We start from the raw sequence: 16,474 nt of genomic DNA on the forward strand, positions 1-16,474 counted from the left end.
AAATATGGAGAAAGGTTATTAAACTGCAAAAAACTTGGTTTCTGAGAGACATTATCCTGCAGCACATTTTGCAATAGCAAGGCAGGAAACTAATCATAGCCACCTTAGGCTATAAACTACTTTATTTTACAGCTATATACATTAGAAGCTACTTAACACTCAGCACATCGTAAACTTGCTCCTTTGCTGTCCGATCATAACATTGCGAACACACAAACTGCTGTCTGTTATCAGTACTAGTCCACACCTCTTGCATTCCAGAGTGACGTGTGACGTACGATGCTGTCTGTTATCAGTACTAGTCCACACCTCTTGCATTCCAGAGTGACGTGTGACGTACGATGCTGTCTGTTATCAGTACTAGTCCACACCTCTTGTATTCCAGAGTGACGTGTGACGTACGATGCTGTCTGTTATCAGTACTAGTCCACACCTCTTGCATTCCAGAGTGACGTGTGACGTACGATGCTGTCTGTTATCAGTACTAGTCCACACCTCTTGCATTCCAGAGTGACGTGTGATGTACAATGCTGCAACTATTTGTTCTATACACTTTCAGTTTCCAGAAGGCTTTGGCACCATCCTGGGCCCAATGGTAGAGGGTCATGGGTGTTGTAGCTGACACGTTTTGCAATGTTCAAAGGTACCTCAGTCCTGACATAAAGTGGCAACATAAAGCAATAACACGAATGCCCCATTCTCTGGCAAGTTTTTGACAGCATGGAAAGAAGGAGGAGAAACGTATAGCAATAAAAATTGCTAACTCACCCACTTCATAGGAAATCAGCTACAAAACAGGAGCTTTTTTGTTGAGTTCCAGGGCTGGAGAAGCAGATGACAAAGACAGAAGAACGCCCTGCCTCAGGGGAGCGTGCTTGCTCCATCCATGTTTAACATTCACACAAATGACCAGCCATTGCCAGAAGGGTCAGAGAGTTTCATCTATGCTGATGATCGTGCCATCACCGCTCAAGCAGGGAGCTTTGAGATGGTTGAACAGAAGCTCTCTGAAGCTTTAGGCACTCTTACTGCTTATTACAGAGAAAGGCAGCTGATTCCTAATATTTACACAAATGATCAGCCACTGTCAGAAGGGACAGAGAGTTTCATCAACGCTGATGATCATGTCATCACCGCCCAAACAGGGAGCTTTGAGATGGTTGAACAAAAGCTCTCTGAAGCTTTAGGCACTCTTACTGCTTATTACAGAGAAAGGCAGCTGATTCCTAATGTTTAACATTCACACAAATGATCAGCCAGTTCCAGAAGGGACAGAGAGTTTCATCTACGCTGACGATCATGTCATCACCGCCCAAGCAGGGAGCTTTGAGATAGTTGAACAAAAGCACTCTGAAGCTTTAGGCACTCTTACTGCTTATTACAGGGAAAGTCAGCTGATTCCTAATGTTTAACATTGACACAAATGACCAGCCACTCTCAGAAGGGACGGAGAGTTTCATCTACGCTGACGATCATGTCATCACCGCCCAAGCAGGGAGCTTTGAGATGGTTGAACAGAAGCTCTCTGAAGCTTTAGGCACTCCTACTGCTTATTACAGGGAAAGGCAGCTGATTCCTAATGTTTAACATTTACACCAGCATGCAAGCAAGCAAGCACTCTAGAAATAATATCATATGAAAGCTGACTGGCACATCCTGGGGATCACAACCAGACACAGTGAAGGCATCTGCCCTTGCACTTTGCTACTCTGCTGCTGAATACACATACCCTGTGTGGAACACATCTCACCATGCTAAAACAGTGGATGTGGCTCTTAATGAGACATGCTGCATTAACACAGAATGTCTATGTCCTACACCACTGGAGAAACTACACTGTTTAGCTGGTATTGCCCCACCTGACATCTGTCGGGAAGTAGCAGCCAGTAATGAAAGGACCAAGGCAGCGATATCTCCAGCTCATCCTCTGTTTAGATATCAGACAACATACCAACACTTTAAATCATATTATATAATATTATATTGAATACACTGCCTTTGGAGGTTTGGCCATCTGTCGGGAGGGCTTTGATGGTGTCTCCCTGTCTGACAGAAAGGGGTTGGACTGGGGGCCTCTTCCAGTTCTCGGATCTTATGATCCCAGCTTACATTTCTTTGTCTCAGTCCTTGAGACCGACTGCCTCTTCAACCCGAAGGAGCGCTGGGTTATTTTGAGCGGGGAATGCAGCAAAGCCTGATCTCAGGCCAACCCCTGTTTGCACCCTCCAAGCGGTTGGTGTCAGATTTAAAGAGTAGGTCCCAAAATACATGGCTGACACAAAACAAAAGGAATGGCAGAACGGGATGTGCGTCTTTGGAGTGCAACTATGGAGGTTGTTGTCAACGAGTGGCATTGCTGTACTATCTAAGCCCAAAGAAAACAGGTTACATGCAGACCTTGGGAGGCAAAGAAATTCATACAAATCCCAGAATGCTAAACAACAGTTTCCAGAGGTCCTACTTGCAGGGGATTCTAAAGATAATAATCTCTACCCTAAGTTTTGTTTATAGATACACCAGCTTCGCCCTACTTGGCACCTTTATTTCTTGTGTCCCAGTATTCAATGCCTTCAATACTCTTGGGTGTAGTTGATTTGGCCCTGGGGACTTGAACTCATTAAGAGCGGCCAGGTATTCCTGGACAACTTGTTTCCCAATTTGGGGTTGGGTGTCCTCTAATCCCTCATCCACTCCATCTTGCTGAGGTTAAAGATGACTTTCTTTTTGTGAGAAGACCGAGGCAAAGAAGGCATCGAGCAGTTCTGCCTTCTCCCTACCCCCTGCCAGCATTGCCCCATCTTCTCCGCGAAGAGGTCCTATCGCCTCCTTATTCTTTTTTCTACTGAAATAAGAAAAGAAGCCCTTTTTATTGTTTTTAATGTCCCTGGCAAACCTGAGCTAATTTTGTGCTTTAGCCTTGCGGACCTTTTCCCTACAGGAGTTGGCTATTTGTTTGCATTCTTCTTTGGTGATTTCTCCCTTTTTCCATTTCTTGTGCATGTCTCTTTAGAGTCCTATCACAGTTAGACATTCTTTGGACATCCATTCTGGCTTCTTTGCACTAGTCCTATTTTTTCTCTTTGTTGGCACTGTTTGCAATTGCACCTTGAGTATTTCACTCCTAAAAAACTCCCATCCATCTGTGACTCCCTTGTCTTTTAGTATCTGTGTCCACGGAATGCTGCTCAGTGTTTCCTTCCTTTTAAGGAAATCATGTCTCACAACTCCAAAATGCAGGTTTGCCTTGTCTTATTTTCGACCTTCCTTTGTACCTCAAATTGCAGGAGCACATGGTCACTTGCCTCTAAGGATCCGACCGCTTCGACCGCATCGATCAGGTCCTCTGCATTTGTTAGGATGAGATCAAGAGTAGCCAACCCCCTTGCTGCCTCTTCTACCTTCTGGACCATGAAATTGTCTGCAAGGCAAGCGAGGAATTTGTTGCTTCCTGCCTGGAGGTATCCTATGGTGGGAGGTGATTATCTGGCAATGATTGTATCCTGACTGGAAATTCCAATTTTTCTGTTTCCAGGCAGGAAACAATCAGGCCAGCTAATACCTCCCAACAAAGGATTCCCCCGGGCCTTGAGGTATTCCCCCCTTTCTGCCTTGAAGTATCCTATGTTGGGAGGTGTTTACTGGCCCTGATTGTATCCTGTCCAAAAATCCCATTTTCTGTTTACAGACAGGAAACAATCGGGCCAGCGAATACCTCCCAACAAAGGATTCCCCCAGGCCTTGAAGTATCCCTCCCCCTTCCTGCCTTGAAGTATCCTATGTTGGGAGGTGATTATCTGGCAATGATTGTATCCTGACTGGAAATCCCAATTTTTCTGTTTCCAGACAGGAAACAATCGGGCCAGCTAATACCTCCCAACAAAGGATTCCCCCAGGCCTTGAAGTATCCCCCCCCCCCCACCTGCCTTGAGCTATCCTATGTTGGGAGGTGTTTACTGGCCCTGATAGTATCCTGTCTGAAAATTCCATTTTCTGTTTAGAGACAGGAAACAATCGGGCCAGCTGATACCTCCCAACAAAGGATTCCCCAGGCCTTGAAGTATTCCCCCCTTCCTGCCTTGAGGTATCCTATGTTGGGAGGTGTTTACTGGCCCTGATAGTATCCTGTCTGAAAATCCCATTTTCTCTTTACAGACAGGAAACAATAGGGCCAACGAATACCTCCCAACAAAGGATTCCCCAGGCCTTGAGGTATCCCCCCCTTCCTGCCTTAAGATATCCTATGTTGGGAGGTGTTTACTGGCCTTGATTTTATCCTGTCTGAAAATCCCATTTTCTGTTTACAGACAGGAAACAATCAGGCCAGCTAATACCCCCCAGCCAGGAAGCAGCCAGGCTTTGAAGCAGCAAGGCTTTTAAATGCTAATCAAGGTGGTTGAAGTGCAGTATTCGCACTTGCCTCAAGCAGACAAGAGTTCTTTCTCCCATCCTGGATATTATTCCACAGATATATATCCCACTTGCTTTGTTTCCAGCAGACCTCACAAACTCTGGGGATGCCTGCCATAGAGGTGGGAGAAAGGTTAGGAGAGAATGCTTCTGGAACATGGCCAGACAGGAAAACTTGTGATTCCAGCCAACACATTATAATTCTTATAATAATTATACTGGGACGATAACCCTCTTGGGGTGTTGTACTCCTGGGGTTCTGAGAGTCGTAATCCATCCTCCCATGGCTGTGTTTCCCGGGGATGATGGAGACAGTAATCCAGTATTGCTGGGAAGGTGAGAATTAAGCTTGCCTTGCTCTTCATCCTTTAAGAGCTTGTCCCAGCTGCTTATCTCTGGAAGCTTAGCCAAGGCTGCTCCATCTTCAAAAATTCACTCACTCATTATTATTAGTATTATATTGTATAACATTATAATATAAATATTATATGTATATACAGTATAGGGCAAGATGGATGAATGGGATCCTTGAAGTGACTGGATTGACCTTGAAGGAGCTGGGGGTGGTGACGGCCGACAAGGAGCTCTGACGTGGGCTGGTCCATGAGGTCACGAAGAGTTGGAAACGACTGAACGAATGAACAGTATATTATATTATATTATATTATTGTAATTATATATCTATATATATATATAATTAGTATAGCACATTTTGTAGAATTATAGAGTTGGAGGAGACCCCAAAGGGCCATCCAGTCCAACTCCCTGCCATTCAGGAAAAGCACAACCAAAGCACTCCCAACAGATGGCCATCCAGCCTGGCAGATGGTAATTTTGTCAGCGCCAATTGTGTTTAAGTGCAGGCCAAGGTCTTGAGGCACTGCACCCAGTGTGCCCATCACCACTGGGACCACCTTGACTGGCTTGTGCCAGAGTCTTTGCACTTCGATCTTTATTATTATTATTATTATTATTATTATTATTATTATTTGATACACAACAAGATGAGTCCACAGCAGACTCTCTGCTGACTGTTGTATTGAATCACACGCTGTGTGATGAATCACATACTGTGTGATGTATCAGCGAATAATGTGTGCAGATCCCAATACGGTGGCCTTCTGCAGCTGGCAGATGGTAATTTTGTCAGCGCTGATTGTTTTTAAGTGCAGGCCAAGGTCTTGAGGCACTGCACCCATTGTGCCGATCACCACTGGGACCACCTTGACTGGCTTGTGCCACAGTCTTCGCAGTTTGATATTTAAATCCTCATATCGTGACAGTTTTTCCAGTTGTTTTTAAATGCAGGCCAAGGTCGTTAGGCACTGCACCTAGTGTGCCAATCACCATTGGGACCACATTGACCAGCTTGTGCCAGTTTTTGCAGTTCAGTCTTTAAATCCTCATTTTGTGTCAGCTTTTCCAGTTGTTTTTAAGTGCAGGCCAGGATTCCGGCCATGAAGGACTTCGACTGTCAGACTGTAGGATCTATATAGCAATATTAAATAACTACTCACAAGCCGGCTTGCTTAGAAATGGATATATTGCTTGTATCTCCGCAGCAAAGAAAGACACTACTGACTTTTTCCCACCACCACTTCCTTGTATACACCTTTCCTGCCCATCTCCCCCTCTTCTCAGTTTCCTTATTAGAACTTGTTGGTTCACAAGTTCCACAACATGGTTTTCATGCTGGCTTCAGGATGTCACGGAAGGAATTTGTCTTCATGCCATCAGAAATTGACTCCCGACATAGACAACACAATGAAACAACCGTTTTCGGGGGCCAAATGTTTATTTTAATGTTTTAGATGATGGAATGAAAACGGCAACCAACCAACGAGCATCAGAACGAAGTTACAAATGGTATTGACATCAGCTGCATTTTACACCCAAATGCCTTCCACAAAATCCCCTTGTTTTGCTTGTTGAAAAGGGAGCTTTTCCTCTGCAAAATCTGAGTTCAAATGTTTTCCTATTTCCAGGATAGAGTGTGTACAACTCTCGGGATTCATAGTATTGACCCATGGCCATTAAAGTGGTGTTCAAACTGCATTTATTCTACAGTGTAGGCTGTTAGGAATTGTGGGATCTGAAATCCAAAACACTTGGAGGGCCAAAGTTTGCCCATGCCTGATATAGACACACCTAAAAAATGGTTAGGAAAAATCAATGCACACAGGAGCCTCAAGGGGGCGCCATAATTCAATCACAACCACTGCTCCATAGGATACTGTTGTTTTGGTTGCATTATGGCACCCTCTTGAGGCCACTGTGTGCATTGATCTTTTCTCCAACTGTTCGAGTTGCTGCTATAACATATTTGAAGTCATAAGTGACCTAAAAATTATTAAAAGAGATCAGACCTCCCCAGCAAATCCCATTATCCCCACTGAATAAATGTCCTGAGTTCTGGCATATAGATGACATTCTTTTTGTGAGAAGACCAAGACAAAGAAGGCATTAAACAGTTCTGCCTTTTCCCTACCCCCTGTCAGCACTGCCCCATCTTCTCCTCGAGGAGGCCCTATCGCCTCCTTGTTCTTGCTTTTTCTACTGACATAAGAAAAGAAGCCCTTTTTATTGTTTTTAATGTTCCTGGCAAGCCTGAGCTCATTTTGTGCTTTAGCCTTGCGGATCTTTTCCCTACAGGAGTTGGCTATTTGTTTGAATTCTTCTTTGGTGATTTCTCCCTTTTTCCACTTCTTGTGCATGTCTCTTTAGAGTCTTAGTGCAATTAGAAGTTCTTTGAACAGATAGATAGATAGATAGATAGATAGATAGATGAATCACTGGATGGATGGATGGATGGATAGATAGATAGATAGATAGATAGATAGATAGATGATAGATAGATAGATCACTGGATAGATAGATAGATAGATAGATAGACAGATAGATAGACAGATAGATAGATAGACAGATAGATCGATGAATCACTGGATAGATAGATAGATGAATCATATTAATTAATTGTTGTAATCCAACACACCCAGAGGCTGCCAAGTCTTGGGCTCTAGGCCTCTATTCTCTTCCACTGGAAGGCAATGGGATTGCTGTTAACATGAGTGGTGGATTATGGAAATTGCAGTCCAACCTGTTTGGAGGGTGCGAGGTTGGAGGACTCGTTTGCAGGAAAGCTTTGAATTTGCAACAAATACCACAAGTGTGTATGCTATCAAAGCACAGGTGTCATGGATAAATATGATGTATGGTTTGAATGGAATTGTATGAAAGATGTATGGTTGGGGTCTATATCGTCTCGAGATACCATCCTAAGATGAGGCCTGGAGGTGAAGAATGTCAGCAGTTGGTGAACTGCTGACATTGATGACCTGTGACAAATGATTAACTGTTGACATTGCTGACTTGTTGACTTCTTGGGGGGAAAACAACATATTTTCATCATCAGAGACAATGGCTGTTTAAGTTAAGGGAATGGTTACAAGGTTCCTTACGTTAAGAAGGAAGTCAACACAAGGTTCCTTATGTTTACTAACACCAATTAGGAAGAGTTAGCATTTGCTAGGAAGTGAGATGAAGCCAGGATGTTTCAGGCTGGAAAATGGAACTGTAGAGGAGAGTCTACTGAACAAGCCAGTACCTGCCGCATAGAATTCAGTGACTGCATGTTGCTTAAGTTGCATTGACTGACCGTCTGCGCAGGGTTCCATACTTCTGTTCAATGCTAAGGCTTCCCACCAAAATGGAACTGTAGAGGAGAGTCTACTGAACAAGCCAGTACCTGCCGCATAGAATTCAATGATTGGGTGTTTCTTAAGTCGCATTGACTGATCGTCTGCATAAGGTTCCATACTTTGCACATTAACAACACAACCGTTCAATGCTAAGGCTTACCGCCAAAATGAAACTAGAGGAGAGTCTACTGAACAAGCCAGTACCTGCCGCATAGAATTCAATGACTGCACGTTGCTTAAGTCGCATTGACCGACCCTCTGCCCAGGGTACCATACTTCGCACTTTAACAACACAACCGTTCAATGCTAAGGCTTACCGCCAAAATGAAACTGTAGAGGAGAGTCTACTGAATAAGCCAGTACCTGCCGCATAGAATTCAATGACTGCATGTTGCTTAAGTCGCATTGACTGACCGTCTGCACAGGGTGCCATACTTCGCACTTTAACAACACAACCGTTCAATGCTAAGGCTTCCCGCCAAAATGGAAATGTAAAGGAGAGTCTACTGAACAAGCCAGTACTGCCATCGGTTGAGGAGTTACGAAGGTTGAGGCATTTCTTTTCATTCAACCCTCGTACAGGAAAGAAAGGCGATTCCACCTCAACATGAGGAAGAACTTCCTCACTGTGAGAGCTGTTCAGAAGTAGAACTGGTGGAGGCTCTTTCTTTGGAGGCTTTGAAACAGAGGCCGGATGGCCATCTGTCGGGGGTGCTTTGAATGTGATTTTCCTGCTTCTTGGTAAGGGGTTGGACTGGATGGCCCACCAGGTCTCTTCCAACTCTAGGATTCTATGATTCTGTCATTCATTTACAACTTTGGAACAACACCAGCAAGAAATATTGCGACATAAGAGACCTTATTACAATCCAAAAATGGTGGCCGACCAGAGGAGTCCGGCCCACCCGCCATGCTCTTCCCCATAAATGTAGTATTAATAAATGTATTATTATCATCATAATCATCAATATGCCAGAACTCGTGACATTTATTCAGTTGGATTACATATCCCACACAGCCATATGTGAAGTCTGGGAGTTGTAGTTCAGAAAGGGGGCTTTGTAATGAGCATTGAAATCGCGTTCCTTCCCGTCGCACACCTTTGAGTATGAGATTTGAGTTCTAGTTGCAAAAGATTCAACGCTTTCCTATGTTGGGATCAGAAGCCCTTGGAGAGAGTTGCAATGCTACAAATCCCATAACACACTTTCCTTCTCGTCAAACCCGAAAAAGGATTGGTTGAGCTGCGGAGGCAAATTATTATTGTTACATCATGATTGGGACTCAAAGTTGGCACTGTGATGCTAGTCCTCATGGTTTCCAAGAGGTTGCCCTCCCTTCCACGTCGTTCCACGAACGACGAGTGCAACCCCCTCTTATTTGCATCACAGTGAAGAAAGTAAAGGGTGAAATGTTTGGGGACGCGTGTCTCCGTCGCTGCAAGGAAGGGTCTTAATCCGAAATGGCTCGCCGCGTGGAGGAGGTAAAGACAACGCCCTTCTGTTCCTGCATTCTTCCATCCCTGTAAATAACAACAACAACAAGTAAATAACAACAACAAATGGCGATATTCCTTCCCCGGATTGGTTCTCCGCCTTCTGCTTTGCTATGGCTACAATATCTCCAAGTGACTGTCACTCAAAGCTTTCCAATGAGCAAATCAAAGAAAAAATTGCATCAAATGCCTTTTAGTGGTTTGGAAATATCGCAATTCGAGATATTGCAAAAAAATTTCCAAGGCATTGTTGTGGTTGGTTTATGGCTCCCTCTAGGGACAGCTGTGAGTATTGCGGGTATAACATTTAGGAAGTATGTATTGTCGAAGGCTTTAGGAAATAGTATTGTCGAAGGCTTTCATGGCTGATATCACTGGGTTGTTGAAGGGTTTTCGCGCTATATGGCCATGATCTAGAAGCATTCTCTCCTGACGTTCCCCTGCATCTATGGCAAGCATCCTCAGAGGTTGTGAGGTCTGTTAGAACTAAGAAGGCTTTCATGGTCAGAATGTTGTCGAAGGCTTTCATGGCTGGAATCACTGGTTTGCTGTGAGTTTTCCAGGCTGTATAGCCATATTCCAGAAGCATTCTCTCCTGACGTTTCTCCCACATCTATGGCAGGCATCCTCAGAGGTTGTGAGGTTTCCAGGTCTGAAAATTCACAGCAAGCCATTATTATTATTATTATTATTATTATTATTATTATTATTATTGGGTTGCTGTGAGTTTTCAAGTCTGTCTGGCCATGTTCCAGAAGCATTCTCTCCTGATGTTTTGCCTACATCTATGGAAGGCATCCACAGAGGTTGTGAGGTTTCCAGTCTGAAAATTCACAGCAACCCATTATCATAATAATAATAATAATTATAATAATAATAATTATTATTATTATTGGGTTGCTGTGAGTATTCCGGGCTGTATAGCCATATTCCAGAAGCATTCTCTCCTGATGTTTCTCCCACCTCTATGACAGGCATCCTCAGAGGTTGTGAGGTTTCCAGGTCTGAAAATTCACAGCAACCCATAATAATAATAATAATAATAATAATAATAATAATAATTATTATTATTATTATTATTATTATTATTATTGGGTTGCTGTGAGTTTTCAGGTCTGTCTGGCCATGTTCCAGAAGCATTCTCTCCTGACATTTCACCCACCTCTATGACAGGCATCCTCAGAGGTCTGTTGGAAACTAGGCGAGTGAGGTTATATATCTGTGGAATAATGTCCAGGGTTGAAGAACTCTTGTCTGTCTGAGGCAAGTGTGAAGTATGCCATTGGCCACCTTGATTCGCATTGATTGGCTTTGCAGCTCCAAAGTCTGGCTGCTTCCTGCCTGGGGGAATCCTTTGTTGGGAGGTATTAGCTGATTGTTTCCTGTCTGGAAACAGAAAATGGGGGATTTCCAGTCAGGATGCAATCAGTGCCAGCTAATCACCTCCCAACATAGGATACCTCCAGGCAGGAAGCAGCCAGACTTTGAAGCTGCAAGGCTATTCAATGCTAAGGTGGCCAATGGCAATATTCACACTTGGCTCAAACAGACAAGAGTTCTATCTCCCACCCTGGACATTATTCCACAGATATATAAACACCATTTACGTAGTTTCCAACAGACCTCACAACCTCTGAGGATGCCTGCCAGAGATGTGGGTGAAACGTCAGGAGAGAATGCTTCTAGAACATGGTCATACAGCCCGGAAAACTCACAGCAAACCAATGATTCCAGTTATGAAAGCCTTCGACAACACAACTTCATAAATGTTATACCCGCAATACCCACAGCTGCCCCTGGGGGGAGGCATAACCCAACCACAACAATGCCTTGGAACATGGCCATACAACTCAGAGCAACCCAATTTTCTATGTTATTATAATAGAACCAATTAGGAAATTAGGAACAAAAATCATGTTACATTGTGTTATTATTATTGTTATTGTTATTACCGGTAATCATTATTAGAATCGACCTCTCTCTGCTCAGCACACTACAGATTGGAGTAGCAGCAGCACAACAAGCCAGCAGGGTAGAGATTATTATTTTTGTCTTTGACCATATTATTATTATTATTATTATTATTATTGTAATTATCATTATTGGCCTCCCCCTCCTCAGTGCACTACAGATTAGAGTAACAGCAGCACAACAAACTAGGATAGAGATCATTTCGGGGCATTATTATTATTATTATTATTATTATTATTATTAGAATAGGCCCTTCCATTCTCAGATTGGAGTAACAGCAGCACAACAAACTAGCAGGGTGGAGATAATTTTGGATTATTATTATGATTATTATTATTAGAGTAGGCCCCTCCATGCTCAGATTGGAGTAGCAGCAGCACAACAGCCCAGCGGGGTAGAGCGTTTGGGCCTTGCGACGCCAAGGGGTACCTCCGTTGGGTGGAAGACAACAGGTCGGCCTCCCATCTCGGCCTGCATCTCACCGTATTCTCTTCGCCACGATCCAACCGGCCAGGAAGACGCCCAAGCAGCCCAAGAGCACCCCAAAAATGATGGCCACAATCTCACCTGGGATGAGAACGGCGAGAGAGAGAAACTGTCAGAATTATTGAAGGTATGCATGTATGTTTTTTCAATGTGATTAATATGTAATTCAAGATGGGTTAAAATATGTATTCAGGAAGGATAATTGTGTATTGGAATGGTTGTTGTAAGAGACAGAGAGGCAGAGAAGAAAAGACCTTGATAGAAGTTCGATAACGAATGTCTCTGTCTGGGAAGAATTAGGGAGTAGCCGGCTTACAGCCAAAGTGAAACTGATAAGCAGATGTTCTGAATACTGTTTTGTGCTGTGCTTTGTCGTTCCCGATGTAAGCTCGCTTGGAAATAGATGTGTAGACATGTATTGAGTAAAAACTTTGTTATTTTCTGAAACTGGCAGACTGCAGTGTCCTGTTTTGTGTCTGTGTGATCTAGTAACCTCAACTCCGACTCCAGGGTCTCACTCTGACAGAAACAACATAAGGAACATTATACGAACGACGAGTGGGAGCCTCGAAAAAGGGGGAATGCATGCCCTCTAATGCGGGCATGGGCAAACTTTGGCCCTCTGGGTGTTTTGGACTTCAACTCCCACAATTCCTAACAGCCTACATTAGTATTATCCCACCAACGGAAGACAGGGAGGCCAAACTTACCTGCGGAATATCCAGAAGGAGCTGAAAGACACAAAAAAAGAGATATTAATCAACTGTTTGAAAGAATGTTTTGCTCAAAAAATACAGTATCATCAGCTTTCCTGAGACTTTCAGTACTTGGGGACAGAACTTGAGCATCCTTTACAGTTCGGACTAAAACCCGGAGCAAATTCCCAGATCAGCTTAATCTGTATTCTTGTTAGAGGGCGTCCCACAATACGATGCCTTGCTTATTTTTTATTTGGGTTGTTGTAGGTTTTTTCGGGCTATATGGCCATGGTCTAGAGGCATTCTCTTCTGACATTTCGCCTCCATCTGTGGCAAGCATCCTCAGAGGTAGTGAGGATAATAATAATAATAATAATAATAACTACAATCGGCACAATTCGATGCCCCCAACAACATAAAATTCAGCAAATAATCTATTACAAAATATAATAAATAATATAAACAATAATAATGTAATAATAATAATAATAATAACTACAGTCAGTACAATTCGATGCCCCCAACAACATTCAGCAAATAATATAAACAAAATATAATAATATAAATAATATAAACAATAATAATGTAATGATGATGATGATGGTGTAGTGCAACATAATACTAATAATTTACTAATAATAGTAAATAATTTACTATTATTTATATTATATTGTTATTATATTATTCCTATTTAAATAATTTACTATATAAATAATTTACTATTATTTATATTATATTGTTATTATATTATTCCTATTTAAATAATTTACTATATAAATAATTTGCTATTATTTATATTATATTGTTATTATATTATTCCTATTTATAATTCTAAGGTAGAGAGGAAGGAAGGTAATACCTGGGATTATTTATTATTATTTTAATAATACTATGATATTATTGGATTGTTGTAGGTTTTCGGGCTATATGGCCATGGTCTAGAGGCATTCCCTCCTGACGTTTCGCCTGCATCTATGGCAAGCATCTTTAGAGGTAGTGAGGTCTGTTGGAACTAGGTATATATGATATTATTATTTATATTGTCGAAGGCTTTCATGGCCGGAATCACTGGGTTGTTGTAGGTTTTTCCGGGCTATATGGCCATGTTCTAGAAGCATTTTCTCCTGACGTTTCGCCTGCATCTATGGCAAGCATCCTCAGAGGTAGCTCTACCTCACTACCTCTGAGGATGCTTGCCATAGATGCAGGTGAAACGTCAGGAGAAAATGCCTCTAGAACATGGCCATATAGCCTGGAAAAACCTATAACAACCCATTATTTTATATTATTTACTATTTATAATTATTATATTTTATATTATTGCTATTTATCATTATTAACTTTCTCAAATCTCAACATACATGATATAAAAAGAAGCAAAACAATTAATTTTTGTGGGACGTTCGGCATCCCCTTCTGTTCATAATTCTCATTTGTGATTTCTTCAATTACAGTAATCAATTAAAAAAAACTTGGGATTCATCAATACCTATTTATTCCACCAGATGGCACTCTTGCCTAAGCAATGAACATGGCTTCCTAGAATTCAGTGTAATGCTAAAATGCGTCCACACTGTGAAATTAAAGCAGTTTGATACCACTTGATACCACTACCTTGACTTAAGAGCATTGCCTTGAGGTTCAGCGACATACAATCTATCCATGATGTTCCCAAAGAGAGACTTACTTGTAAGGAAAGAGGAGTAAATGACCCGTTGGTTCACGTTTTGGGGGTCTCGGAAGTTATCCACCAGAAGCGCCTCGGGCATCTTGCCTTCATCCGTCGCATACAATGATTTCTGCAGTTTCTCCAGCTAGAAAAGAGATGGGGACCCCCATAAAAACTCAGTCTGGAACATCTAGACATCTATCATTACAAGATAGAGGCTCCATTCCCACACTGACCATTTAAACCAGTTTCAAACTGGTTATTGTTGTGGTTTCCCTCTTTGGGACTCTGGTGCTCATCTCCATTTCTAAGCCAAAGAGCCGGCGTTGTCCGTAGACACCTCCAAAGTTATGACTGCATGGAGCACCTTTACCTTCCCGCCAGAGCGGTACCTATTGATCTACTCACATTTGCATGTTTTCGAACTGTTAGGTTTTCAGGAGCTGGGGCTAACAGCGGGAGCTCACCCCACTCCCTGGATTTGAATCAACAACCGGCATTACTGCATGGAGCGTCCTTACCTTCCCGCCGGAGCTGTAACTATTGATCTACTCACATTTGCATGTTTTCGAACTGCTAGGTTTTCAGGAGCTGGGGGTAACAGCGGGAGCTCGCCCCACTCCCTGGATTTGAATCAACGACCGGCATTACTGCATGGAGCGTCCTTACCTTCCCACCTGAGTGGTACCTATTGATCTCACATTTGCATGTTTTCGAACTGCTATGTTTTCAGGAGCTGGGGCTAACAGCGGGAGCTCACCCCACTCCCTGGATTTGAATCAATGACCGGCATTACTGCATGGAGCGTCCTTACCTTCCCGCCAGAGCTGTAACTATTGATCTACTCAATTTGCATGTTTTCAAACTGCTAGGTTTTCAGGAGCTGGGGCTAACAGCAGGAGCTCACCCCACTCCCTGGAGTTGAATCAACGACCGGCATTGCTGCATGGAGCGTCCTTACCTTCCCGCCTGAGTGGTACCTATTGATCTACTCACATTTGCATGTTTTCGAACTGCTAGGTTTTCAGGAGCTGGGGCTAACAGCGGGAGCTCACCCCACTCCCTGGATTTGAATCAACAACCGGCATTGCTGCATGGAGCGTCCTTACCTTCCCGCCTGAGTGGTACCTATTGATCTGCTCACATTTACATGTTTTCGAACTGCTAGGTTTTCAGGAGCTGGGGCTAACAGCGGGAGCTCACCCCTAGGTTGGCAGGTCAGCTCCTGCCAACCAAGCAGATCAAAAACATGTAAATGTGAGTAGATCAATAGGTACCACTCCGGCGGGAAGGTAATGTTGCTTATGCCAGTTCCCCTTCTATTTACAGTCAGTTATTATTATTATTATTATTATTATTATTATTATCAAAGATCATAATAGAATAGTAGTAGTAGTAATAATAATAATAATAATAATAATAAATAGAATCATAGAGTTGGAGCTCCCGGTGGTGCAGCAGGTTAAACCACTGAGCTGCTGAATTTGCTGACGGAAAGGTTGGCAGTTCAAATCCAGGGAGTGGGGTGAGCTCCCACTGTTAGCCCCAGCTTCTGCCAACCTAGCAGTTCAAAAACATGCAAATGTGAGTAGATGAATAGGTACTGCTCCGGAGGAAAGGTAATGGTGCTTATGCCGGTTGACCTTCTATTTACAGTCAGTTATTATTATTATGATTATCATAGATCATAATAGAATAGTAGTAGTAATCATAATAATAATAATAAGCAGTAGTAGTAGTAGTAGTAGTAGTAGTAATATTTGTGTGTGTGTGTCAGGAGCGTCGTTTCTGGTGTGAGAGAATTGGCTGTCTGCAAGGACGTTGCCCAGGGGACACCGGATGATTTGATGTTTTTATCATCCTTGTGGGAGGATTCTCTCATGTCCCCGCATGAGGAGCTGGAGCTGATAGAGGGAGCTCATCCACCTCACCCCGGATTCGAACCTGCTACCTGTCAGTCTTCAGTCCTGCCAGCACAGGGGTTTAACCCACTGCGCCACCGGGGGCTCCATAATAATATTAATATTAATATTAATAATAATAATAATAA

The 16,474-nt window shown here is 42.8% G+C and overlaps 1 protein-coding gene across 2 annotated transcripts in view; it reads right to left on the bottom strand.

Annotated features, from left to right (window-relative positions):
• Nucleotides 1-6,183: 6,183 nt before the first annotated feature.
• CA14 (carbonic anhydrase 14) overlaps nt 6,184-16,474 on the bottom strand; it is a 33,297-nt gene continuing 23,006 nt past the window's right edge. Inside the window, exons 8-11 of one of the 2 annotated variants that reach the window (XM_060758026.2) lie at nt 14,443-14,569; nt 12,768-12,788; nt 12,054-12,138; nt 6,184-9,627 (exon numbers count right to left, since the gene is read on the bottom strand). In XM_060758026.2, coding sequence (XP_060614009.2) covers nt 9,558-9,627; nt 12,054-12,138; nt 12,768-12,788; nt 14,443-14,569 — 303 coding nt within the window. In that variant the 3' untranslated portion in view covers nt 6,184-9,557. Of the gene's footprint in view, nt 9,628-12,000; nt 12,139-12,767; nt 12,789-14,442; nt 14,570-16,474 lie in introns of both variants that reach the window. The other variant, XM_060758027.2, reaches the window with a different exon arrangement.

Source organism: Anolis sagrei, chromosome 12 (genome assembly GCF_037176765.1).
Source record: "Anolis sagrei isolate rAnoSag1 chromosome 12, rAnoSag1.mat, whole genome shotgun sequence".
Classification (NCBI taxonomy): domain Eukaryota; kingdom Metazoa; phylum Chordata; class Lepidosauria; order Squamata; family Dactyloidae; genus Anolis; species Anolis sagrei.